The sequence below is a fragment of the Corapipo altera genome, unplaced genomic scaffold (genome assembly GCF_003945725.1).
Source record: "Corapipo altera isolate COAL_440 unplaced genomic scaffold, ASM394572v1 113, whole genome shotgun sequence".
NCBI lineage: Eukaryota > Metazoa > Chordata > Aves > Passeriformes > Pipridae > Corapipo > Corapipo altera.
Window position 1 is genome coordinate 3195326 of NW_020884895.1, and position 26197 is coordinate 3221522.

A 26197-nucleotide genomic window follows, 5' to 3' on the forward strand; every position below is an offset into this window, starting at 1 on the left:
GGGTGGATGTGCAGCATCTGCCTGCACCTGGCTGTTTTGTGGTGGTCCCAGGGCAGCTGACACCTTTCCTAGTGGAGCTGGTTGTGACACTTGTGGCCCATGGTATTTGTACTGGAGGCTTCAGCTGGCTGATGGGGGCTGTTTTGCCCTGTGCTTTGTTTGGGGGGGGAAGACAGACACGCAGGGTGTGGTTACATGTCCCACTCAGCCAAACTCTGTGGTTTTGATGCTGTAGCATCACCTGGGGTCTCACCAGTATAAAAGTTTGCCTGGAAATTGATATTCTGTTGGTGCAGAGCAGCCCACAGCCATTGACTCTGCTCTTGACTGGTCCCTGTCACTCTTTGGGGGTGTTGGCCATCCCCTGAGACCCCCAGCGTTCCCCGTGAGAGCATCCCCCCACCTCCCCCCCCGGGCGGCGGTACCAGGGAGTGTGTCTCTTTAATGAGGCTGGGCTTGGAGCAGCTCAGCTGCTGGCACAGGGAGTGAGGGATGGAGCGAGGGCGGTGAAGGAGCCAGTGCCAGAGAGGGAGCCTGCAGCAGGGAGAGGCGGGGAAGGACCGCTCATCCCTCGGGTACTGCAGCCATCCAACCAGAGGGGCAGGGAAACCCATCCCCAGGGAAGAGGGCTCTGCACAGGGCAGGGACCCAGTGGGTTCTGAGCCGAGCCTGCAACTCCTGTGTCATCCTCCTCCTTCTCCTCCTCCTCCTCCTTCTCCTCCTCCTCCTCCAGGTAAGGGCCAGGGTGGGGGGGAATCTGGGACTACGATGGCCTGGGACCCTGCACATCTCCTGCAATTCCTTGGTGTCCCATGGTCACACACCCACTGCCAGTGCAGCCCGGCTGGCACGAGGGGTGAGAGGTGGAAGATGAGGCAGCAGGGCCACAAAAGTGCTGAAATCACCATCTGGCAGGGACTGGGCAGGGCTGGCCCCAGTAACTGCTGGGAACATGCTCCAGGGTATCTGGAACCAGTCCCTGACCCACACCACAGCTGTCTCGTGGTGAAGGAGCACTGGGACCCTTCTGTGGGGCTGCCCAGCTGGGATGTGTCCATGTCAGGGGAAATCCATGGGACTCTGAAATTTTTTTGAGGGGGGGGTGCCTGTGTTAGGATGTGTTGAGGACAAGTAACTACTGTTCCCTGGCATGGGGCTGGAGTTTTACAGGGGTTTTAGTGGCTCTGGGGAGGCAAAAGCAGCAGCACAGGTCCTGGAGGTGGTGGTCCTGGATGTGGTGTCAGAACCAGGGTGTGTGTGCATGCTTGCACGCACGTGTGCAATGGACTCTGCTCTCTATTTCCACTTCCCAGCAGACAAAGCAGACAGTACCACAGGCTGGAGACTCAGGCTGGGGACAGCCCTTTGCCTCATCTTGGAATCCCTTTCCCCTTCAATCCTTTTTAGTCTCCACAAAGTAGCATGTCCCATGGGCACAGGCCAGCAGCACCACCACCACTGTCTATACCATGCCTCCTGCCTCCATAACCTTCTCCATGCTCCGGGAACTGGGATGGATCCTGCTCTCATGTCTTTGTGCCCCATGGGATGTCCCACAGAGAGGGGAGGTGAGGGAAGCAGGGGGTAATGTGGGCGAGCAGGAGGGGCAGCAATACCTCCTCACTCCAAGCATTGTTGCAGAGGCTTGGTCTCCTCTCCCTCCATCCTTCCTCTTGTACCTGCCTGTGTATCTGTCACCAGTGGAAATTTCCGCTTGGTTTGCCTATGCTGGCACTGGCCCCTTCCTTCTCTGGGACCAGCCTGAACCCTGGTGCAGGTAGCTGTTGCTGCAGCAGGTGAAACTCTGACAACTCGTCAGACAGCTAAGGAGAGTCAGCTGGACTCAGGCACCTACCTCCCTGCAGCAGCCTCTCTGGAAAACTCAGCCTGCCCATGAGTGAGAAGAGAAAGCCTGAATTATTCTGGCATAAGGAAGAGTTACCTCCTTTCCTTCAAAGATGACTTTTAGCTGCCGGCACAGAGAGCTGCTCGCTGCCTCCTGTGGGCCCTCCGTACTGGGGATGCTGCTGGTTAAACCAGCTCATGTGGGCAGTAGGTGAGAAGGAAAGAAGAAGAGGGGGCTGTTAGGGGACTGGAAATCATGCTGGGGATGGGGAGAGGGCTGGGGACGTGTTGGTGATGTCACGCTGGCACCTGAGGACAATTTGCTGCCCTGGGGAAAGAGGACGAAGAGAGTGGGGTGAGGACCATAGGGTCTGGTTTTATTCATTACCACGGGGCTTAGAGCAGCCAGCATGAAGCGTGGCAGGGCCAGATGGACCCTGTTTACTCTGTGAGGGTAAATGTAAAGAGAAGTGATAAAAAGCAGCCAGGACACCTTCTCCAGTAAGTCCCTGGTAAACAAGCTGGCAGTGACCTGACTAATGGGTGGCATGGCAAATAGTGGGCAGGTTGCTGAGCATCTAACGGGGTGCCTTGGGAACAAATGGAAGGGCTTTGGGGTGAAATATATCTTTAATAGCTCAGTGTGGCTGTTTCAGGGGAGTCCTGGTCTCCAGAGCCTATCTGGGTGCTGCGGTCAGGGCAGGAACAAGCTGATGATGTTCCCAGCTGTGGCACAGTCAGTGTGGGGGAACAGTGGGCTGTGCAGGGACTCTGTGCAGCCTTGTGTTCTGGGAGAGTAGTCTGGGGGGGTCAGCAGTGTGTGCAGCATCCTGCACACAGACTGGGGGATTGGTGATGCTGGGGAGTGATTGAGTGGCCAGGATCTACCAGCGTAACCCTGCAGTGCCTGTTGAGCAGGTAAATGTCTCTCCTCCAGCATAATGGACTGATTTTTCTGGGATGCAGCCACATTGCTAATACACTTTGTGAGGCTCCCTGCCTCGTGCTGGCTCTTGGCTTGGTCCTGGTGCTGCCTCCAAGGATGTATCCCTACTCCACTTTCAAGGGTGCTCTGTGAGAGGCACTCTGTGACCGCGTGCCGAGGGCACCCCAAGCCTCCCATTACCAATGCTCTTATGAGCTGTTCCCAGGATGAAGGCCACTGGAGTGGGGGCACCAGATGGCTTACTTGTACCTGGCCTTGTCCTTGCCCCAGGCATGCTGCATGCTGGAGCACCAGCACATGGTGTTAGGGGGGAACCTTGCTGCTGTTGGGTCGCAGGTGCTTGGGGCAGGCAGGGGATAGAGAGCAGAAGTCAGACCCATGTCTGCAGCAGACTCCATACACGCTATGCACGGATCCACACAGCCAGGGCTAAGGCTGATACAAATATTTTACACAAATATTTGATGGCATAGGGTGGGCTGATGTTAGAGAGTTGCGTTGGCTCCAGACAATTATTCGGGATGTGGCTCCTAGGTATTTTCCCCAAGGGGAAGAAAGATGTGGAGTGGGTTGGTGCCCTGACTGGAAGGCATCCTCAGCTGCCTCTTTTCTTCCCAAAGGGTGGGACACCAGACTTATCCATTTCTGGGCAAAGCATTACTCTCCCAGAGGCGAGGATCGTCCACTTGCCAGGCTCCACCCTGCAGTGTCTTCCCCACTGTGCTGTTCTTCAGTGCAGCACTGACCTTGTTGTTAATTATTAAACCCCCAGCAAACACTGCTTGTGTCTTTGTCCTAGTTACACTGTGGGCTTCTTGCCCTTCTGGTTTTGGTTGGGGTTTTTTTGTCGGTTTGGTTTTTTTAAACAAATTTCCCTGGTTAACCTCTGGGGTGAATGGAGACAGGAGCAGCAGATGTTCGTCTCCCAGCCACTGAAAGAGATGACCTGAGGAGGCTCTGGACCTGCTCTGGGGTGGTTGAGAGATGGGCTGGGTGTGGCTGGCCATTATCTAGGATTCTCTGCTTGTTTGCCAGGGCTTGGGGCTTGCATGTAACCACTGCCCACGGGAGTTTTGTTCCCCTCTCTGTGGGCTCCTGTGGCTCCGGTCTGAGCAGAGACCTGGGACCAGGAGTATGTGTTTTGTGGATGCTGAAGAGCAGCATCCCCGGGATGGAGGAGGGCTGGAGACCTGCTCCCCCCTGCAGACTGAGTAGATGGAAATGGTTTGTGCACAGAAGCCCCTTCCAGCAGACCCCATCCCTCAGCACCCAGTCCCTGCCTCCCCTCTGCTCACAGCTGCACGCTGAGGGACCATGCCGGGCCTCTATGCCCTCTCCTCCTGGGAGGCTCTACCCCTGAAGAGCTCCACAGTGAAGGCTTGTGCCAACGGATACACCCTGAGCATCACTGCTCACCTCATGTACACCAACCCCCACGAGGAGCCTGTGGAAGGTAAGAGGGGGCTATCAGGGCTGGCAGAGACCCGGGCTGCCTGCACGGCCTTCTAAAAGCCATGATGCTGAAGAGCATCCTGTCTCCAGCCCACCTGTGTCCCAACTCCCAAACCTTGTTCAGTTCGGGGAGCAAAGGTGGAGGCCAGCGGAGGTGGGGGTACTGCTACCCACTGTGGGCAAGAGGAGAGTGAGACTGAGCAAAAACATTCCAATCGTTGAGAAAGAGCGGGATTTCATCCTCCCTCTGGATTAGTGAGGCTCTGTGTCCTTCCTGCATGGTGCCTTGTTCTCGTGCATCTAAATTACCTTGCAAGTCAGAGAGGTTCTCAGCAGGGCTGCCACGGGCTGTTGCGTGCCACGGATACGGCCATGCCGGGATCTGCCTCGGGGCTCTCTCCTGCCTGCAGGCATCTTCATCTACCCACTGGAAGAGTCGGAGGTGGTGGCCAGCTTTGAGGCAGCGGTGGGCAGCCGGCGGGTGACATTCCAGGTCCAGAACCGGCACCGGGCACAGGACTGCTGCCTCCAGTGCAGCCCCAGCCCTGGCCGGCCGTGCCGCTGTGCCAACGGTAAGTGCTGTGGCATGGGTGATGCTGTTGGGTGTTCCTGGCCAGCAGGCTCAGAATGGGCAGGGTGAAGTATGGGGTATATGAGGGGCTGAGACCCCTGCCAGGCCACCCCAGCACCTTCTGAGAGGTGTCTGGGGCTGGAAATGTCAGCACCTCCTTTCCCCTCCCTCCACCTCTCCTAGGGTTCTGCCCACCTTTGGCATGGCCCACATACCTGTGCCCTGCTGCCACCTTTGAGAGCAGTCAGGGCCATTAATGCCCTCCTCCACAACCCCGTACACCTTGCTCATCCTGCCGCCATCCCTCCCCTGCCCAGGCCACATTGTCCTGGATGAAGATACAGAGCGCTCCACCTTCATCATCGTCACTGGCACGCTCTGCCCATTGGAGAGCCTGGCTGTCACCCTGAGCACGGCGCAGGAGCTGCCCACGCTGCCGGACGGGGCCCTGCGCCTCCTCCTGCCTCCCATCCTCACACCCCGCGTCCCCGCTGACCCCGAGAGCGAGCCGGCAAGCTTGTGTGACGACAGGTTGGCCCTATGGTGATTTTCATGGCTTCCTCAGTCTCCACCATCCCTGGGGGGGGGGGATGTAAATACTGGGCAAGTGGGGAGAGAGGGCGGGAGCCATCACCTGCTCTCCCCTTGCAGCCCCACCAGCTGTTTCGGGGGGCCAGGTGCCCGGAGCCAGACACCCACCAAGGCACCTGTGGAGAGCATGGATGTCTTTCGGGGACGACCCTACAACCCTTTTCCTTATGAGTTTGCCTTCGAGCTGCTGGTGAAGGGCCCTTGCTTGCTGGCAGGTAGCAAGGGCACCTTGGGTGGTATCAGGTGGTTGTGCAAAACCTCTTCAGAATGTGTGTGGTGTCCCCTGATCCCTCCATGCTTCTAGGAGGATGTGAGCCCCTGTCCTCAGGCATCTTCTTGCACTCCCTACAGGTGAAGAAGCCCTTTCCTCCACCCTTGGGTCTGGGACCCCTCAAAGTCACTCTGCCTGTGTGTTTGAGCGGCTTTAGGTCAACAGCCTCCTGTGAACCAGGGAGACGTGATGGATAAGGGAGAGGATGGGCAAGGAGGGAATGATGGGGATGTGCTCCTGGCTGTTGGCCCAGTTAATCCCATTAGATCTGGCAGGGAGTAGCCACTGCTGTGGAGTGTGGCGGGTCAGGGGGTTGAGGAGGGGGTATGTGAGGGGCTGCCCTGCTGCATTGCTCTCTCCGCAGGGCTGGAGAGCCCATCCCATGCCCTGAGAGCTGACGCGGACCCCTGGGCCAGTTCTGCCACCACCACCTGCGTCACCCTGGCTGAGCCCCACCACTACGATAGTGACCTGGAGATCATCCTCTACCCTTGTGGTGAGAGGGGACAGTGCCCTTGGCAGGTTTGGGGCATCACCCCAAAACCATCTCGAGTATCGCCCAGCCCCTTGTGGCTCAGGCTGGCTCCAAATTCTCCTGTGCCCCTCAGAGCCCCACCACCCCCACCTGGTGATTGAGGATGGCACCATGACATACCCCGAGTACGAGGCACACATCCGGAGCCGCCGGGATTACGTGCGGATTGCCAGGAAGGACAGCAGTGGCGAGAGACAGGTGACATTGCTGGCCCAGCAGGAAGGAGGAGGAAGAAGGGGGGGAGTTACTAGAACGTGGGTAAGGAAGACCCTGACGTGGTCCAGGTGGTGTGAGAAAGCTCCTGACCTGCCTGGCTTGCAGGTGGCTTTTGTGCAGAGGCGTTTCCACAAAGACATCTTCCCCAACCCTGTGCTGATGCTGAACTTCTGCCCTGCGGTGGAGGGCATCCCTGGGGACCTGCAGAGTGTCACCCGTGAGATCCTCTTCCTCATCGACTACAGCAGCTCCATGAGCAGCCCAGACCTTGAAAAGGTCAAGGTGAGACACGGCCATGGGTCCAGGGATGTTCCCTGGCTGGCTGGTCCTTAGCAACACTCCCTGGTCCCCAATGTTACCCCAGGAGGCTTTGCTAGTGGCCCTGAAGAGCCTCCCATCAGGGACGCTGCTCAACATTGCCGGCTTTGGTGCCGATGTCAAGCCACTCTTCCCCTCCAGTCGCCTCTGCAGCAACGTGAGTGCTCCAGGAAAAGCCCTCCACCAGCTTGTCTCTGTCCCTGTCCCAGCTCCCTGGGGTGGGGGCTGTTGAGCTGTGGGACTGCTGTGAGGCTGGCTCTCTCTGCTGACAGGAGACTCTGCGCCGTGCCTGTGAGCACCTTGGTGGGCTGCGGGCAGACCCCGGCAACACCAACCTGCTGGCAGCCCTGGGCTGGGCGCTGGCACAGCCCCTCCACCATGGATACCCCCGCCAGCTCTTCCTCTTCACCGGCACAGCGGTGGGGAATGCAGGCAGGATCCTCCGGCTGGTGCGCAGACAGGCCAGCACTGTCAGGTATGGCACTGACACTGCGGCAGGTCACGGTGTTCTCCATGTCCCCTGTGCTGTTCCCACTGATTTCTCCTTATGCAGCCCAAAGTCTCACCTCCACCAGCCCCGAGGGTGTCCTTCACCCATCACATCCCTCAACCCACTGGCTCAGCTCTCCCTGCGAGTGGCAGAGCCCAGCATACAGCCAGGGTGGCACTCTGGCTACCAGACATTCCTTTCCAGCCCTGCTGCTGAGCTCACCACTGGGCTTGCCAGTCCCTGGCACCAGCCCGGCCATGGCTTTCCATTACTCGGCTCTCCTGCAGGTGCTTCAGCTTTGGCATGGGCCCACGGGTGTGCCAGCAGCTGCTGAAGGGCATGGCCAGAGTGAGCCGGGGCCGCGCTGAGTTCCTGAGCCCGGCCGAGAGGCTGCAGCCCAAGGTAACACCCGGGCAGGGGCAATACGGGGCACTGGGGGGCACTGCCATGTCTGACACTGTCTTCTCCCCACTCCAGCTGATCAAGTCCCTGAAGAAGGCAATCGAGCCGGCTGTCAGCGACATCACCATCGACTGGTACGTCCCCGACAGCATGGAGGCTCTGCTCTCCCCCACTGAGCTCCCGGCCCTCTACCCTGGCGACCGCCTTGTCAGCTACTGCGTCCTCTACAGCATCGCCCGCTTTGGCAACAGGCACCCTCTGGTATGGCTGGCACCACCCTGGCATGTGGAGGATGGCATGCTCCCAGTGCTGCTGGCTTCTCCCCAGGCGGGGGGCTGATGGTGGTGCCCTCTTTCCCTTAGGGCCGGGAAGGGGCTTCCCAGGGCTCCCGGGGCTCAGCGTTTCCCTCCCAGGAGGAGGTGCCCAGTCCTGGGGAGAGCCGCCAGCCACCCCAGAGCAACCCCGGATCTGGGGATGCCTCCCTGGAGCTTTTCACTGGGAGTACAGAGGTGTCAGAGCGGAGTGAGTGGGGTCCAGGGCCAGGGCGGGGGGCACACATGGGAGCTATGGGCTGACAGGGTGTCTGCTCATCGGACAGGTATGGATCCTGTATCAGGGGGAGACATCTGGAAGCGGATTTACCAACCCTCCTACATCCAGGAGCAGTATGTCCTGACACACTGCTCTGTCAGCACTGACCACAGCCGGGGGCTGCTCTCCCGCAGCTCCACCAGCAGCGAGTCCACTGGCTCTCGGGATGTAGCCCCCGAGGGAGGCTCCTTGGCCCCTTGTGCGGATGTCACCTCCCAGCAGGGCCAGAAGAGCCTGTCCCTCTGTGAATCCTCCACCAAATCTGCCCCGCTGCCCTCCGCCCCAGCTGGCACCAAGGTAAGGATGCCAGTGGGGTGCAGGGGCTCACAAGTGTGGGGGCTGTTCCTGACTTAGCTGGGGTCTTGCTGCCCTGCTGTGCCCAGCCACATGGCTGCTGGGCTGGGAACCAGAGTGGATTTTAAACAAGGATCAGCCATGGGTGCCATGGGGAGGTTCTTTGGGTGGTTTTCACTGCTGGAATGGGACAGCTGGGGACTAAGCAGCTGATCCCCCAGTGTCCCTGGCCAGCAGTCAGCTGGGTGTCTAACAGACCCCTGAGCCAACTTGGTGCCTCCTTGATGCTGCAGAAACCAAGTGAAAATAGCTGGGCCAGCATCAGGTAACAAATCTGTTGAGAGGAGGGGCCGGCTGGCTGAGCTCCTGCCTGGCTCCTTCAGCTCTCAGCAAATGCTGCCAGATGCTTCGTTAGCAATGGGCCACATTCCTGCTGCTTCATACCTGGGTTTAAAACTCAGCTGGGTCCCTGGGATGGGGAGAGGCGGTTGCCCTGGTGATGACAGCCCCGAGGCCGGACGAGGCCAGCTGTCCCCCAGCCCCAGGACATGCTCCTTCCCGTGGCATGGGTTAGGTAACCTGCTCCTGTCGCACAGCAGCACAGCTGGTGACCTTTGCTGCTGAAATGTCAAGCGTAAGTGATTTCCCTGCAGCGTAAATGATCCTCCCCGGCTCCCTGCTGCCTGGGCAAGAGTTGGCTTGGATGCCACTGCCCTGGCATGGCTTTTAGGGGAAGCATCTCAGTGTGGGGACATGACTCTGCACTGGGGACTGCATCCCAGTGCAACATCACCCGGCCTGAGTATCCTGGCTAACCCCACTTCCTGCACACACACAAATCCCTGGCAACTCCAGCGTCAGCCTGAGTCAGTCCCCAGCGATGTTTGAAAACTCCTGTCTGGGTGCTTCCCACACGTAGGGAGCCAGGCAAACATCCTGGGAGGCTGCTGGTGCCAGCCTGCAGAGTGGTGGGGTTGGCAACAGCCAGTGGCTCCAGCCAGCAGCCAGAGGGGTGCAGATGCCACCTCATGGCTCAGTGCAATCTGGGCTTTGTGCCAGCACTTTTGCCAGGCTTGACAACAGCCTTGTCCCCACCACAGGTGACAGTGGCCCTGAGCACAGAGGAGCTGGCGCGACAGAAGAAGGTGCTGGCACGTGCCGCCCTGGCTGGACGCAGCTTTTCCACACCACACGGAGAGCTGGACACCCACCAGCTGTGCCGGGCCCTGGAGAAGGTGTCGCAGAAGAGGAACCAGTCCCTGGAGGGGCAGCTGGATGAGCTGGGACCCCAGGCACGGCAAACACAGCCCAATGCAGTGGAGTCAAGTGTGTGCTGCCTCTGGGGACAAGGGTGGTGGGGAGAGAGTTGAGTGCTCCTGCCTTGCTGATCCCACACCTTGCCATTGCCCAGATAACCTCCTCTCACCCACACCCCTGGACTGGGACATGCTGGTGGAGCCCTCCTACCTCTTCAGCACCTCACCAGTGCCTGAACTGAGGCAGCCCAGCCTGAGTGATGCCAGCCTGCCCCTGCGCTGCCAGGTGGTGATCCACGGACTACAAGCTGGCAAACCTGTGTCCTGGGAAGTGACAGCCTCACTGGAGTCACTGCTGCAGCCCCAAAAGGGGCCGGGCAGGGAGGACCCACCACGCCGTGGGGGCAAGCCCTGGGACAAGCCAGTGCACCGCTTGGCAGCGCGCTCCGTCATCCGGGACAATGAGAGCGCGGCACAGCGGGAAGCTGAGCTGGAGCAGGGTGGGTGCCAGTGCATGTCCCCCCTCTGTGCAGCCCCAGCATTTCCCTCTCCCTAAACATCTTGCTCTGGCTAGGTTTCGCCCGCCGGTTTCGCCTGAAAGCCGTGCAAACCAGCAAAGCCTGCAATGTGCCTTCCCTCTACACCCGCCTGGTGCCTGTGGATGGTGCCACACAGGCAGCCCTGCCTGCAGCCCCTGAGGTGTGGGGCACAGGTACAGACAAGGGTCTGGCAGGATGGGGAGGGGGCAGTGAAGGGACAGAGGGCTGAGGTGGCATCATCCCTTGCAGCTGGCTCAGCCAACCGGACACGAGCTGCTGCAGCAGGGAGCTGGCACCACCGCAGCTCCTCAGTGGGGCAGGGCCAGCAGCAGGATGCAGAAGAGCAGGATGAGGCCCCTGGCACTGCAGGTACCAACTCAGGACTTTATTCAGCTTATGCTTCCCAGGGACCTGCACAGTGGTCCCTGGGGATCCTCAGCTGGTGGTTGCATGGGGCTGGTCCTCCCTGGAGTGCTGTGGAGCCTGGAAAGAGGAATCTGCCCCACACTGGGGAGGGAGACATGGGGGGACAGCATAGCAGTCCCTGGCAGCAGCTGTGAGTGATGAGGCTCCCTGGAGCCCAGGACCCCTCAGGACTTTGCTCTTTTGCAGAGCGAGATGAGACCCCCAGGACTCCAGCCAGCATCTCCTCCCCCACCTACGGCTGGGAAAAGCGGAACTGCTCAAACGGTGTGTCCAGGCTGGAGGGAACCAAGGGCTGGATGAGGGGGGGACACGGGGCAATCTGACATCCTGCTGCTGGCAGCTGAGAGCTGGAGCATCCACTGTGCTGTCACCACCCTGGGCACATGGGCTGAGCCACCCTCCCAGGTGGTGGGGAGTGGGAAACACCTCCGTGTGCATCACGTTCTCCCTGTGCTCAGCTCTTCCCCCTTGCAGGGCCTCCATCCAGCCCCTCCACCACCTCCATGGGCTCCCAGAAATCCACAGAGAGCATCGCTGGCTCCAGGTGACACTGGGGGATGGGGGGGATGCAAGGGACCAAAAAATGGCATGTTGTGGGGAGAGGGGAACGGTACCACTTTTTGAGTGCTGCTGGTCCAATGTCCTCTGCCAGCTCCTGCAGCATAAGTGGGGGGTTTGGTGCTCCAGCCCCTTCCCTGCAGCAGGCTGGAGTCCAGCTGCGCTTTTGGAATTTTCCCCCACCCTTTCACCTTGCCTGTTGCCCCACAGGTTTAGCCTGAGCAGGCGCAGGGGTCCCAGCCTGGTGCTGCGCCCACAGTGCCTCAGCCCGGAAAGCGAACGCTCCAGCAACCATGCGATCCATGACTACCTCCCACTGGTAAGGACCTCATCCCTGTCCCCATCCCAGACCTCATCCCCATCCCACTGGGGGCACCTTCCCTGCTGGGTGCCAGCAAAGCCGCACAGGTTACGCCCAGCAGCACCAACAGCAGAAGATGCAAACCTGGTAGGTGCCTGCTCAGCCCTGCTGCATCCTTGAATGTCTCTGAGGATCTTGGCTGGCATTTTGGGGGGCACTAGATTGTCCCTGTGCCCCAGGACACTCCTGTAGCCCTGCCTCCCCCTTGCAGGTGCAGCTGCAACAAGCCAGGGGGCCATTCCAGCTCACCGAGAGCTTCTCCGAAGTGGTGCAGATCCCTCTGGACCGCCTGCGTCGGGCCTCCCCCTACGCCTCCCACCGTGCCAGCCTCAGCCCCATGTCCCCAGGGGCCAGGAGCAGCCCTGAGGCAGGGCCTACTGGCGAAGAGGGCGAGGAGCCTGCCACAGACCCTCAGCCCAGCTCGCCCCCATCCCGGAGTACTTGCTCCGAGGTGCCCAGCGCAGCCGTGTGGGCGCAGGCAGACAGTGGGCACGGCTCTGAGTCCGACACCTGCCCCCACTCAGCTGCCCCCTCCGAGGCTGGTGTGAGCTGTCAGGACATGGAGGACCTGGAGAGTGCCAGCTGGGCCACAGCAGTGGCCTTGGCATGGCTGGAGCACCGCTGTGCTGGATTCTTTGAGGAGTGGGAGCTGGTGGCGGCCAAGGCGGACGCGTGGCTGCAGGCACAGCAGCTGCCCGAGGGGGTGGACGTGGGCTGCCTCAAAGGGGCAGCCAGGCACTTGTTCCTGCTGCTGCGTCACTGGGACGAGAACATCAAGCTGAACATGCTGTGCTATAACCCCAACAACGTCTGACAGCCGCCCGAGGGGCCAATAAAGACACCTGGCTCCAAGCCACCTGCACTGGCGTCTCTCTTACGGGCAGCGAGTAGTCGGCTCCATTCAGGCCACACCAGGGCTCACCAGAATCCTGGGGGGGTGGGTCACCACCTTCCCAGCCATCTACCATGGGAGGGAGTAGACAGGGGAACAGGAAAAGTTGTCCTGGAGGGATCCCTGGGCTCCATCAAGCCAATTCAAACCTTGAGGCAAAGCTATTCTGCAGATCCTCTGTTTTAACCCCATCCTAGAGGCTGCTTGCCTGCCCTGGGCACCCCTCTCCCTGGGCTGCGAAGGGAGTGCCCATGGCCCCAGCAGCTGTTCTGCCTTCCCTCAAGTGTTCTGACACCATCACAGCACAAGGATGCTGGGGAAGGGCACATAAAAGCTCCCTTTATTGTGGAAGTCCTGCCTTTTGGGGGTCCCCACACCACCCCCCTTTGCACAGTTCAAGGGCTTGTGGCTCTCCTGGGAGGGCTGTGGGCAGCCTGGGAGCTGGGTGGGGAAAGAGCAGGAAGAATTGGCAGTCCCAGAGGCCAGTTCCCACCGTCTGCCCTTCCACACTCTCACTGGGCTTTCTTGGACGTGGCTGTGCGTTTCCTGCTCAGTGTGGGGGTGTGTGACACCAGCGTGGGGGCCGTGCCATACCAGAGCTGGAGCAGGATGAGTCCATGGCAGATGTGGAGGGAGAGGGAGCTGCAGACTGTGGAGGGGTAGGTGTTCCAGCAGAGCTCGATCACACCCAGGAGCAGCACCCTGCAGCGGAAAAAGCTGGGGGTCTGCATGGGGGACACATATGAGCCCCCCTTGCTCCCAGAACCCCAGCAGCTGGGTGCTCCCCCTCCCTGGCAGCACATACTTGGGCATGTGGGCGAGCTTGGTGGTTGGGGTGCACCAAAGTAAGTAGGGCAGTGTGTGGAAATACCAGACGTAAAACTGGTAGTGCAGGGAGCGGCTGCAGCAGATACCCAGGAAGTTGGAGGAGAAGAGGATGAAGACAATCTGTGCACAGGCATTAAGGAGGCAAACATGGGAGGCTGGAGGTGTGATCCCACAACAACTCCCCAGCCATCCAGCACAGCTCCTTCCCCCAGGACAGGCTGGTCCTGGCAGCACTGCAGGACCTGGAGCATGACCAAGGTCCTCCCTGCCTTCTCCCTGCCCTTGCTGCCCACCCTGCCAAAGGATATCATTGACTGTCAAGGGAGGGGATGGGGGTTTTCTTTTGGCAGGATCCTTCAGCAAAGTCAAGATGCTCTCTTTGGAACTGAAGAAGAAGCACAAACATCAATCTCAGCTGCTGAAAGTCTCTTCCACCCCAACCCTCCCCTGTAAGCCACGATGCCTGGGCAGCATGGTCCCCAAAACAGAACAGTAACACCCCCCCATTCCCGCCTGCAGCTCCAGGACTGGAGCATTGTGGGGGCAGGCGAGTCATGGATCTGTATCCTATATTACGGGGGCTGGCAGGGACCGGCACCCAAGGGAACCCGAGGTCTCACCTGTGCCACCGGTGCAGTGCAAAGAGCCCCAGGCCAGCCAGGTGAGCCAGGAGCAGTGTGGCATGGAAAGCCCGATTCTGGAAAACCTCTTCTGGGAGGAAGCGCCAGTTCACCGTCCATTTGAACTGAAACTGGCGGCCCAGGTCGAAGGAGCGGGTCAGGTACCCTATAGGGTTCACCAGGAGGAAGGGCAGCCCCAGAACCACCTGCCAGGGACACACCAGCACCATGGCAGCAGCCGTATGACAGGTCTGTCATCCTGTCACCTCCTCAGCACCATGTGGGGCGACAGGGACACTCAGCCAAAGATGAAAGCCCCGTGAATTAGATTATTTATCAACCCCCAGCTTGCTGTGTGGGGCCAGCACAGCTGCTGATGCCACTGTACCCAACCATGGCTCTCCAGCCCAGCAGGATGCTGTGACACAGGCAGGCAGCCCACTTTTCCTTGCTCCTGCAGCCACTGCAAGCAGGGACCCACCTGGAGCAGGGCACAGATGCAGAGCTTGGGGATACAGCCCAGGAGACCAAAGCGCTGCAGGAGGAGGAAGAGGAGTCCAGGTGCGAAGAGCAGGATATTCATCTTCACAGACACAGCCAGGCTGAGCAGGAAGCTGTGTTACCACTGCAGACCCCACGTGGGAGCCCGGGCAGCCCCCGAGCCCAGTGCAGCCTCCTCTCCAGGGCCCAGCTGGCTCAGGCTCCCAGCATGCCATGGAGAGCAGCCCTCAGCCCCTCACCTGAAGAGGAGGCAGCCCCAGGACCAGTGCTCCTCCAGGAAGAGGTTGATGGCGAGGAAGAGGATGGCCATGGCCACGGGGTCATTGAAGAGCCGCAGCACAAAGATGGAGTGGATGCGGTACGAGGCACAGCACATGAAGAAGAAAACGTATGGGGGTACCTTGCAGAGGGCAGAGACACACAAGGGTCAGCAGCCTGTCACCGAGCCCCTATGTCTGAGCCCCTGAGACCCCTGTCCATGTTGCTGGGGTGAGGACTCAGCAGTGCAGGGCAGGCTCTGAGGCGGCCGGCACAGGCGCTGGCCCCAGGGTACCTTGTTGGTTCGGCAGTAGATGCGGAAGACAAGGAGGAGGTTGAGCAGGTAGAGGGCAGCGAAGAGATACTGTGCCAGGCGGATGTTGGAGCCACGGCCTGTAGCGTGGTACAGGCCCAGGAAGATGTAAACGAAGCCGGCGGGGTAACTGTGGGGAGACAGGAGTGAGGGGCTGGGCCCTGCGGCCCCTCCCGGGAGCCGCCAGTCATGGGGAGCTGGATATCCCTGTCACTCACACCAGCGGCCCTGTGTCACCCTTCAGCTGAGTGTAGTCCAGGGTCCCATTGGCAAAACCCTCCACCTCCTGCATGTAGGCCTTCCAGTCGATCTCAGTGTCTGTGGGGATGAGGGGGGTTCAGGTGGGGCAAGGGGGGGCCAAGGAGCACTGCAGGGGGTGTGGGGGCTCACCTACCTCCCGACCCACCAGCCTGGCCCTGTGCCTCCATGCCATGCTGTCAGCCCAGGCTCTGCCCCCCTGGCCCCAGCCCCATCCAGGGCCACAAGCTGACCCATGTGTGTGTTGCTGGACTCCCAGCCCAACCCTGCATCCCTCCCGTCCCATCCAGAGGCCCCAGCCTACCCCTGTGTGTGTTGCTGGGCCCACCCAGGACCCCCAACCCAACCCTGCATCCTCCTCTGTCCCGTCCAGGACACCCATCCCATCCTTGTGTCCCTCTCTGACCCCTCCAGGACCCCCATCCCCCCCTCCATCCCCCTCCCATCCCTTCTAAAGCCCCCGGCCCCATACAGGCCCTCCATCCTGCCCCTGTGGCCACCCCAGCACCGTCTAGGACCCGCAATCCACCTCTGCATCCCCCCCTGTCCCACCCAGGAGCCCCAGCCCGCCCCCACCCCCCTGCCGGGGGATGCTGTCCCCCGCCGGGGCCGGAGCGGCCCTGTCCCCCCGCCCCCCGCGCTGCCCCAGGGCCAGCCCCCCCTCGCCGCCCCCGCGGGGCCGAGCTGTCACTGTCACTGTCCCCGCACCGCCCCGCGCTGTCCCGGACCGGCCCCGCCGCCCCCGCGGGGGTAGCGCCGCGCCGGGCTGGGCCGGGCCGCGGCACTCACAGGGCACCCTGCGGATGACCCAGAGGTTGACACCGCCCTCGGCCAGGCAGAGGCAGGCGGCCACCAGCGGGGTGTAGCGGGGCTCCAGCAGCGCCGCCCGCCGCTCCCTCCATGCCCGCCGCAGCGCCGCCGCCCCCCGACCCGCCGCCATGCCGCTCCGTGTTTCCGCCCGGAGCGCTCAGCGCGGCGCACCCGGCGCGGGCCGGAAGCCGCACGTGGGGGCGCGGGCGGCACGTGGCGCCCGGTGCTCCCGCCCCGCTCCCGGGCATGGACCGGCGGCGGCGCGCGCCCGCCGCCAACCCCCGGTACGGCCGGCGCCGCTTCTGGGACGCGCTGTACCAGCGGGAGGGCGCCGAGACCCGCGAGTGGCTGGGGGGGCTCTCCCGCTTCCTCCCGCAGCTGGAGCCCGAGCTGCGCCCCGGTGACCGTATCCTCGTGCTCGGTACGTGCCCCATGCCCGGCGTGCCCGGTGGAGGGCGGGCAGAGCGCGGGGTCCCGCCGGTCGATGCGCTGGCGCTGGCCGCCAGGGGGCGGTGCGTCACCGAGCCGGTAGCGAGAGCTGCGTCCGGCCCGGCCCGGCGGGGCCGGGGGTGCGGGCGGGCGGCAGGGCGGGTATAACCGCACCGTAATCCCACCTGCGGGCTGATCCGGCTCCGGGCCGACGGGATTAGGCGGGTGTAATCACCGATCCTGTTAGCGGATCAGCCGCTGCCAGCTGTGCTTAATAGCTCCCAAATCCGCGCCCCCCCGGGATCCCCCTGGTCACCCCGTGGAGCGGCCGATCCTCGGCGGAGCGGCTCTGAGAGGAGGGTATGGGAGGGGGTATCTCCCAGTGTTCTGCTGGACAGGGTGCTGTTCCCTGAGACAGCAGTTCTTCCATCCCTCTGTCCGTCCGTCCCGGTTAAACCCCCCCTCCGAAGCTGCACACTCCCCTACTTTCCCACTGGAATTTCTCGGCAGCTTCTTAGAGGACACAGCCGACTCCTGCCCTATAGCACTGCTGGGAAGAGGACTGGGGATGCCCCCTGCCCCCTCCCTGCCTCCAGCCTCTTCCTGTATCCCACCGCGAGGTGTGGAGATCCAGTGTGTGAGGCTGCCCCGGGACAGGAGCCCAAAGCACCCATCTTAATGGATGAGGGTAATTAATAAATATCGCAGCACTCACTAACTGGCATCAAAGCAATGACCTGCCCCCCTCCAGCAGCCCCAGCCCACCCACACCCTTCCCTGGGTCCAGAGGAATAAAGTTGGGGTGCCAGCCCCCCCCACCATGGGCATCCTGAGCCCTGTGGTGAGCTATGCTCCACACAGGCTGTGGCAACAGCGCCCTGAGCCACGACCTGCACGAGCTGGGCTACACCGACGTCACCAGCATCGACTTCTCCCCCGCCTGCATCGCCGCCATGCGCGCCCGCTGTGCCCGCTGCTGCCCCGGCCTGCGCTGGGCCGTCATGGACATCCGCGCCCTCGCCTTCCCAGATGCCTCCTTTGACGTGGTGCTGGAGAAGGGCACTCTCGACGTGCTCATGGTGGAGGAAACCGACCCCTGGGATGTCTCGCCCCAGGCAGCTGCCTCGATGCGCCGGGTGCTGGCGGAGGTACGGGGTAGGGGGAGCTGAGCAGAGGGGCAGAGGGTGGACCCCCACCCCTCTTTGAGGTGGGGGAAGGTGCAGAGTGCCTGCTCACATCCCTACTTCCCTGTGGGTGCCCCAGCCAGTGGTTCTGCCCTGCCAGTTGGTGCTGCCCCCTCAGCTGTGCTGCAGGGGGACACCTGGGGGGCTTCCAGTGGGAGACCCCCACTCTCATCCCCCAGCACCTCCTCTGCAGGGAGGTGGATGGAGCAGGTTGTGTCCCTGGGTCCTGTTGAGGGACTGGATAGCCCCTGTCTTTATTTGCACCCTAAGTATGAAGAGTTGGCAGGAAAAATGAGCCCCATCCAAGTGTGGGTGGCAGCAGGGGATCTGGGGGGACATGCCGAGGTGGCCCTGCCTGCCCAGGGCAAGGTGACGATTGCGAGGCTGTGACAAGCTCTCACCCCGCCCCAGCTTCGATCTCCTTAGCCGGGGTCCCCATCATCTGGTCTGGGGTTGCCATGGCAACTCCAGTCAGCATCGACAGGGCCATGGCGTTGCCACGGGGACAGGCGATGCCTCAGGGCCCCCGTTAATTGGCGGTGGTGGAGACAGGGACCGGATTGAACCTGCCCTGGCGCGGGGGTGCAGGTCCTGACAACCTCCCCTCCCCTGCGGGAAGAACTGCCAGGATAATTAATTGCTGTGCCTGCCTGGCACCCTGGGGTGCAGACATGGGGTGCTGTGAGGGTGCTGATGGCTGTTGACACCCCCTCATCCTCTCTTGCCCCACTGAGCCTGGGAGGGAGTGGGACCCCCAGCAGGGCAACAGGGCTGTGCTCATCATCCGTGCCTTGCACTCCCTGCCAGCTCTGCTGCCTGTCCTTGTCATTTTGCCAAACGGCAGGGATTTAATTTTCCCTTTTTTTTTTCCCTTTTTAATCCCCTGCTCAATCCCTGCCCTCCCCCAGCGTTGCTGGGTACCAGCCTCCACCCGCAGCCGGTCCCTGCTGTCCTCATCCCCAGGGGGATTCGCTGGGTGTTCCCACTTGCTTGCTGCTTTGGAGGTCACTTCAGAGGGGTCTGGCCAGGGCATCTCCCCTCCCGCCCCCATCCCATTTCTTGTGGGAGGTTCCAAGTGTCTGTCTTGCTCTTGCTTTCCCTGGGGAGGGGACATAAGGACCCAAAAATCCACCCTGCCTGTGGGGAGTCCCCAGGGACACCCCATCCCGGCAATCCGGGGGCAGCAGGTGTGGCGGGCGCCAGAGCGGGGAGCAGCCCCCGCAGCCCCCTTTCCCACCCCCAGGCTCTGGCTGGCGGATGGAAAGGTTTCCTGTTCCCGTCTCTAAGCAACGGCCATTATTGCTCTATTAACGAGGGATGGGATGCGGACATGCGGGATGCCTTGCTCGGCTCCAGCCGGAGATCCCTGCCTACTCCCAGCCCCGGGGACCCCCCTCCCTGCTTATCGGTTGGGAAGCTCTGGGGTCTTCCCAGGGCAGATTTTCAGGCACTTCCCAGGAGGGATGCTGAGCTGGGTGCCCGGGGAGGGATGCAGGGACCTGCCTTCCCCTTTTCCTGGTCAAAACCACTAAGGTTTAGTACAAAATCCACTAATGCAGCAGGGGAGGACACACAGGCTGCCTGTCCCCTCTGTTCCTGGCCCCAGCCAGTGCTGAGCTGTGGAGCTTCCCAGCAGGATTAAACCAGAGCTTGGGAAACCCCCCACTTGGCCCCCAGCCCTCTCCCCTGCAGCGGTGACTCTCTGCCCTTGCCGGGGGGGCCTGAGGGTGTCCCCGCCTGGGGCAGGGTGGCCGGGGGGTGGGGACCTGGCCACCCGCCCGCCTTGGGCAGTGCCTTTGCATGCAGAGCACGCAGGCGCTGGCCGTAAAAGCCTTTTGACATTGGATAAAGCCAAGCAAGAAAATTGATGTTCTTTTCCATCCTGTTAGCGGGGCTTAATTCCAGCAGGGAGAAAATGGTGATTAAAAGGGTTGAATCCTTTCCCATCAAACACCCCTTGCCCTCCCCCCTTAGATTCTGGGTATTGGCAGGGGGTGGTACTGGGTGCCACAGAGAGGGGTGGGTGGGATGGGCATCCCATGCTGTGCTGAGGGGTCCCTGTGCCCAGGAGGGCAAAGCTTTTCCCCATGACAGGGTTGGGTTTCGGTGCTGTCTTCTGTGGTTGGGGGTGAAGAGTTTTGGGGTGTGTTCCTTATTACCACCAAGCTGTGGGTGATCTGGGGGAAGGTCAGAACTGGGGGTGTGTCTCTTGGGGGGTCAAAGTTAAGATAGTGGATTTTGGGGTACAATGGGAGAGTTTGGGGGGGGGATCTTTAGCAGATGGTGCTGGGGATCCCTGGTAATGGGGCCAAAGGGGTAAACCTCACTGTGTCCCCACACCCCATCCCGGGGGTTCTCTTGCTGCAGGTGAGCCGGGTACTGCGCCCAGGGGGCTGCTTCCTCTCCATCACCTTCGCCCAGCCCCACTTCCGCAAGCCCCACTATGCCCAGGAGGCCTTTGGCTGGTCCCTGCGCCACACTGCCTGCGGGGACGGGGACGCCGGTGCCTTCCACTACTTCCTCTACATCATGCGCAAGGGGGAGCCTCTGGACCCCCGTGATGTGGCCTTGGGGCGCCGGCTGCACCAGCCCCCCCCGCCCTCTGCCCCGCCACCGCCCCCTGCCCCCCCGGACGACGATGAGGACTACCTCCTTGCCATCCAGCTGTGACCCAGGGGGGCTTCCCCAACCTCTCCCCACCCAACAAAGCCTTAAGTAGCTCCATCTTCACGGGCAGGGGATGGGGAAGCAGTGTATCTCCCCCAAAAGCTGCCCAGTGAGTGAGTAATGGGGGGATACTTGGCCTCTTCCCGGGGGGCAATGGGATGCTCCGGTGATGCTGTGCTCCCTCCCTGGCCTTTCCTTGCCCAGCTGGAGAGCAGCCAGGACTCCGGGCTTTGCAGCCGGTAATGAAACCAAATCGGGTTTAATTCCACCCATCCATCTTGCAGGGAGTGGCTCCCTGCCCCCCCCCATCTCTTCCCCTTGGCACAGGCAGCTGGGCTAAGGGCAGAATGAGGATGCTGGCACTGGGTGCAGGGGACAGGATGGGGGGTGCCCACTGCTCCCCCCCATCGTGCACCAGGACCCCTGCCCCAGCATCCTTGGCTATGGGGGTATGCAAGGACACCGTGTCCTTGTCACCCCCAGCCAGGTGGTGGGGGGTCCAGGCTGAGATGTGCCAGCATGGGGCAGGGAGCACCACGGGGCAGGCAGGGTGGCACATCTGCCTCTGTACCCCTCCATCCCCACTCTTTGGCTATGGTGACAACCCCGCTGTGCTGCACACGCCTGGCCCACATCTGCCAGTGCCTTGGGGCCAGCAGCGCAGTGACAGGCAAGTACCAGGGCTGGTGACAGGCGTGCCACCGTGTGCTGGCAGGGCTGGCTGCACACAGGTGCTGCTGTGGCAGGTGTAGGTGCTACCAGGGTGTCCCCAGGCCCTCTCTGGCTACCAGTGCTCCCTGAGGGGGGCAGAGAGGGGACCCCTCCTTGGCGGGGCAGTGGTGACAGACCACAGAGGCGCAAGCTGCTGGGCTGCTGTTTCTGCAGAAAGGTGTAAGTGCCTCAGCTGGTGGCTTCCCCCCCACCAGGAAACAGCAAAGGGCTCTGGGGTCAACACCCCACCACTCCCACCATGGCACCCCATCCCACAGGCACCCCGAAAAAGAGCTGGCAACACGGAGGGACAAAAAGGAGCAGGAAGCTGCCGGCCTCACCTCAGTACATGAATGTATTTTATTCATCGCATTTTGTTCACCAGTACAGTGAAAAATGGCATTTAAATTTACAATGGATCGTTTGTAGAACATCATGACACAAGTATCTTTTTTTTTTTCTTTTTTTTTTTTTGATTTTTTTTTCTCAGTTTTTTTGTTTGGTATTTTTTTGTTGTGTGGTTTGGTTGGTTTTTTTTGCGTCGTTGTCTCCATAAATGCCACTCGTAGGTTATTGAAAAAGATGATGAGTTTCTCATGCACATCAGAACCCCCCGAGAAGCTTCTTAAAAAATAAAATTAAATTAAAGTACAAAATTAAAAACAACGACTCAGGACAGTCCCTGCCCTCCCCACTTCCCCCCAGGCCCCACCAGCCTCAAGCAAGGGGCAGTGCTGGGACCCCCCAGCACCTGCAGCCGGCCCAGGTGGGCTCTGCCCCGGTGCTGCCTGGAGGGGACTGCAGCAGCTGGTGGTGCTGCCAAACCCTCTGGTGCTCCTGCTGCTGGCAGGGGGTCAGGCTAGGGGGCCCTGCTCCCCTCCCTGCTCCTTTGGCTTTCCTCGTGCTCCCTCCATCACTCTGGCCCCCCATCTATTTCTTGCCCTCGGTTTTTTCTTCTTTTTTTGTCTTTTTTTTTCTTATGGAAAAAAATATGAACCTTTTTTTGTTGTTTGTTTTGTTTGTTTTTGTTTGTTTTCCTGATGCGGTTACTTCGACATCTCAACGTCAGCAGATCGTTTTTAACAAAGATTCGGATATAAAAATACAAATATGAGGAGTTTCTGTTTAAAAAGAAGCGTGCCGGAGTGGTGGGGCTGACCCTCGGCCCCCGGGCCGGCCGCCCGGGCCACCAAGCTCATGCAAAAAACGATGGAGCAAAAAATGTCTCTGGACAGCAGCGCTCCCCCCGTGCTCGTGGGGCCGGGTCGCCCCGGGATTCGGGGACCCTCCGCCAAGGAGGATGGGGGGGATGTGCCGCGGAGCAGGGGGCTGGACCCCTTCCCCGGGGAGGGGGGTCCTCGCCCAGGGTGGGGGGCTCGGCGGGTTGTCCCAGCCCCGGGGGGAGGCGGAGGGGTAAAGTGCATGGCTCGGGGGGGGGGGGGGGGGGCTGCGGGGCCCCCCCCCGGGCCGGGGAGGGGGGCAGCGGGCATGGCCTCCCCCTCCTCATCGGCGGTCCAGCCAGCATGCGGGGCGGCGGGCTGGAGCGGGGCTCGGCCGGCGGGTCCTGGCGGCGGGTCCCGGCTTACACCCCCGGCGGCGACTTCTCCGTCATGCCCTTGAGCACCTCGTCTATCCGGTCATCCTCGATCACCACTGCGGGGACAGGCGGGGGGCGCGTGGGCGAGGGGACGAGTCAGCCTCTGCCCCCCCCCGCCCCCCCCCTCGGCTCCATGTGTGCCCCCCAGATGCTGGGGAGCGGGGCAAAGGAGGTTCAGGTGGGTGCAATGAGGGTGAAGGAGAGGGGATCACCCTCCCCCCACCCAGCTTGGTTAGGGGCAGCATCCCTCCCTGCAGCCAGCCGGCTGCCTCTGGATGGGTGGTTAGGGAAGTGGGGGGGCAGGAATAGACCAGGAAGGACCCCCCCCTCCTCTCTGCGGCAGGCGCTGATGAGAGCAACAGGACTGGAATGGGTAATGACCCAGCGGGGGGGGCACCGCTTGCTCGGCGGGGGTGGCAGCCAGACCCCTGTCAGCATCACCGGCTGCACAGGACACCCACCCCCACCACCGGCATCACAGGTGGGGGAGCCGGACAGCCCCCCACCAGTACGGCGGGCTGCACGGACCCCCACCATCACCATCGCTATGGGAGGCTGAACAGCCCCCCCATCATTGCCACCTTCCAGAGAGCCCCCTCTCAGCATCACCCACTGGGCACCCCCTCCCCCCACATCAGCATCACCGGTGGGAGGCCGGACAGACCCCCATCAGCATCACCATCAGGGGGCTACATGCGCGCACACACACACACACACACACACCACACACACCACACACACCACACACACACACACACACACACTCCAACATGACAGGTTCGGCAGGTGCCTCCCATCACCATCACCCTGGGGGGTGGAGGACAGACCCCCCTACCCCAACATCACTACCGGTCCGTAACCCCTCATCACCACCCTGGGGGGAGATTGACCAGACCCCCCCACCTGTCACCAGCATCACTGGGAGAGCATCCAGACCACGGAGGGAGAACCATCCCCCCTCCCTCCATCCCTGGAGGGGACTGCTAGACCCAGCCTCCACCACCGCAAAGGGGGGCAGTGGAGCAGGCAGTGGCTCTCCCCTCTGCGGGGCTGGGGTGTATTTGTGCTGGGGCGGGGGGGCTCTTCCCCCCCCCCTTGCCTCTGCAGCTCAAGGAGGGATGTTTGCCTATGGAGGTCCCCCAAGCAAGCAGGATGGGGGGCTGCAGGAAAAGTGAGGGCCATTCTTGAGGGTCCACAAAGCATCAGGGAGGATCAACAGTGACAGATCAGGGTGCACGGGGAGGGGGGGCATTTATTTGGGTCCTGATGGAAGCAAGGGAGACACTGATGGGGGTCTCCGCAGCGGGCAGTAAAGTGGGGAGGGCAGGATCCGGGTTCATGGAGTCCTGGGGGGACAGTAAAGCGGGGGGGTGTGGGGGTGAGCGTTTGTTGATCAGCATTACCGGAGACTGTTGATGGGGTCTCTGCGGCAGGCAGGCAGAAATGTGGAGGGAGAGAGGTTTAGGGGGCCAGGGGGGCTGTTCCTGGTGATGATGGGGGGAGAGGGGGGGCTTGTTTATAGGGAATGAGAGGGGGGCAGTCCCAGGGGTACTGAGGAGAAGTTCCAAGGGGTCCCCGGGGCACTGGGGGGCAGCCCCAGGGATGATTGGGGACAGTCCCAGGGGCAGCCCCAGGGATGCTGCAGGGTAATCCCGGGGGGAGTACCGAGACGGGGCAGGGGACAGCGCTGGGGATGCAAGGCAGAGCTGGGAGTTGCAGGGATGCTGTGGGGCAGTTCTGGGGATGTAAGAGCTGGCATTGGGGTACCGGAGATGCCGTGGGGCAGTGCTGGAGATGTTGCAGGGCAGAGACTGGGGATGCCGTGGGGAAGAACCAGGGCAGAATCGGGGGTCCTGGGGATGTTGTGGGACGATGTCGAGGGGTGCCAGGGATGCACTGCCCAGTGCCGGGAACGCTTGGGATGCAAGGGCAGAATCGCGTTTCCTTGGGGTGCTGTGGGGCAGCACTGGGAATGCAAGGGCCAGTACCGGGGAGCAGCGCCGGGTGTGCTGGGGCAGAGCCGGGGACGCTGCAGGGCAGAGCTGGGGATTCCAGGGCAGAGCCGGGGATCCAAGGACAGATCCGGGGATGCCGTGGGGCAGCGTCGGAGATGCAGGAGGCAGTGCCGGGGATGCCGGGGATGCTGCAGAGCAGATGCAGGGGTCCCGGGGATGCCATAGGGCAGCGCCGGGGATGCAAGAGTCAGCACCAGGGATGAAAGGACAGATCCGGGGGGCTCGGGGATACCGTGGGGGAGCGCCGGGGAGGCAGGAGGCAGTGCCGGGGATGCCAGGGATGCTGCAGGGCAAATCCGGGGGTCCCAGGACAAAGCCGGGGATGCTGCAGGACAGATCCGGGGATCCCGGGGATGCCGTGGGGCTGAGGCGGGGGTCGGGAGGGCAGAGGCGGGGGTCGGGTGGTACCTCTCTTGGCGCGGCCGATCTGTCCCAGCTTGGGGGGCCGCTTGCCCTGGTTGCCCGCGAAGAAGGCGTTGGTGTCCTGCAGGCGGCAGCTGAAGGGCAGCTCCCCCGCCTCGGGCTCGGCGCCGTAGCGGCCCACCTTGTCCTCGCCGTAGGGAAGCACCTGCGACATGGCGGGGCCGAGCGGGCCGAGCCGCGCCGCGCCGAGCCGGGAGCCGGTCTGCGGCGGCGGCGGCGGCGGCGGGGAGGAAACCCGGGCGGAAGGATGAAGTCATGCATCCGGGGGGAGCGGGGACCCCCCCGGCGGGGGGCGGCTCCGGAGCGCCGCGGCCCGGCCCGGCCCGGCCAGGACAGAGTCGAGGGACCCCCTCGGTCGGTGCCCGATGCCCGCCCGGTTGGGATGGGGACCCTCCCAGCCCGCCTTCCCAGCCCCTGCCCCGGCCCCAGCGCAGGGTGGTCCCCCGGGCACAGCCCGGCTGAGGCGGTCGACCCGACTCAGGCATGCCCTCAGCCACGGGGTGCTCCTGTGGAGAGGGGAGCCCTTGGCACGGCCGGGTACCCCCGGGTCAGACAGCTGAGGACCACCAGACATAGCTGGCGCATAAAGGGGATGCCAAAAAGATCCCCTAACACCCTTCTCCAATTCACCAGCTCTCTGCAGCAGAGAAGGCTCAACCCCTCAGAATCCGACCCCGGGTCTCCCCAGCCAGGCTATCCCCAGCCCATTACTTGTGTCTCTTGGCCTACATCCATCCAGGCACCCTCTTCTGCAGGCTCCCTGTGTTGGAGTCCCCCTTTGGAACCACACCGGTCCTGCCCCAACCCCTACCAGTCCCCTTAACCCCCTACGTGTGGGTCTCTGCACATGCGTGTGCACACGTTTGTACACATCTTCCCATTACATGCTTATGCAGGATGGCAGGGGCACACAGCTGTGATTCTGCAGGAGTGTGTGAGTGTGGCCATGTGGGGACCGTTCCCCAGAACACTCCTTGTTACATGGCTTGGCCCTTCCCCGTGAGCTCTCTGCGGACAAGGGGAAGGGCC

The 26197-nt window shown here is 62.0% G+C and overlaps 4 protein-coding genes across 8 annotated transcripts; 2 read left to right on the plus strand and 2 right to left on the minus strand.

Annotated features, from left to right (window-relative positions):
• The first annotated feature begins 479 nt into the window (after window positions 1-479).
• Window positions 480-12506, plus strand: VWA5B2 (von Willebrand factor A domain containing 5B2). 4 transcript variants are annotated; one of them, XM_027647707.1, is made up of 22 exons: window positions 480-575; window positions 4089-4244; window positions 4654-4815; window positions 5132-5345; window positions 5466-5620; window positions 6041-6172; window positions 6285-6409; window positions 6533-6709; window positions 6792-6902; window positions 7018-7220; window positions 7523-7637; window positions 7713-7898; window positions 8000-8159; window positions 8236-8525; window positions 9623-9848; window positions 9934-10278; window positions 10353-10490; window positions 10567-10686; window positions 10930-11007; window positions 11218-11287; window positions 11512-11620; window positions 11874-12506. In XM_027647707.1, the coding sequence occupies exons 2-22, from the start codon at window positions 4106-4108 to the stop codon at window positions 12474-12476; spliced, it is 3858 nt and encodes a 1285-aa protein (XP_027503508.1). In that variant the 5' UTR covers window positions 480-575; window positions 4089-4105; the 3' UTR covers window positions 12477-12506. The 4 variants fall into 4 exon arrangements, with proteins under 4 accessions (XP_027503508.1, XP_027503505.1, XP_027503507.1 ...); XM_027647704.1 differs by having other exon boundaries at window positions 492-727; window positions 4086-4244; XM_027647706.1 differs by lacking the exon at window positions 480-575 and adding an exon at window positions 3164-3325.
• Window positions 12507-12867: 361 nt separating this feature from the next.
• ALG3 (ALG3, alpha-1,3- mannosyltransferase) lies at window positions 12868-16287 on the minus strand. 2 transcript variants are annotated; one of them, XM_027647495.1, is made up of 9 exons: window positions 16122-16287; window positions 15293-15392; window positions 15057-15204; window positions 14743-14903; window positions 14484-14604; window positions 14003-14208; window positions 13691-13767; window positions 13360-13504; window positions 12868-13256 (listed from the first exon to the last, which is right to left on the minus strand). In XM_027647495.1, the coding sequence occupies exons 1-9, from the start codon at window positions 16270-16272 to the stop codon at window positions 13067-13069; spliced, it is 1299 nt and encodes a 432-aa protein (XP_027503296.1). In that variant the 5' UTR covers window positions 16273-16287; the 3' UTR covers window positions 12868-13066. The 2 variants fall into 2 exon arrangements, with proteins under 2 accessions (XP_027503296.1, XP_027503297.1); XM_027647496.1 differs by lacking the exon at window positions 16122-16287 and adding an exon at window positions 15469-15560.
• Window positions 16288-16379: 92 nt separating this feature from the next.
• EEF1AKMT4 (EEF1A lysine methyltransferase 4) lies at window positions 16380-22134 on the plus strand. The gene is made up of 3 exons (XM_027647497.1): window positions 16380-16563; window positions 17433-17719; window positions 20123-22134. The coding sequence occupies exons 1-3, from the start codon at window positions 16389-16391 to the stop codon at window positions 20423-20425; spliced, it is 765 nt and encodes a 254-aa protein (XP_027503298.1). The 5' UTR covers window positions 16380-16388; the 3' UTR covers window positions 20426-22134.
• CAMK2N2 (calcium/calmodulin dependent protein kinase II inhibitor 2) lies at window positions 21475-25381 on the minus strand. The gene is made up of 2 exons (XM_027647498.1): window positions 25154-25381; window positions 21475-22786 (listed from the first exon to the last, which is right to left on the minus strand). Exons 1-2 carry the CDS (start codon window positions 25320-25322, stop codon window positions 22716-22718), a joined length of 240 nt encoding a protein of 79 aa, XP_027503299.1. The 5' UTR covers window positions 25323-25381; the 3' UTR covers window positions 21475-22715.
• Window positions 25382-26197: the final 816 nt, after the last annotated feature.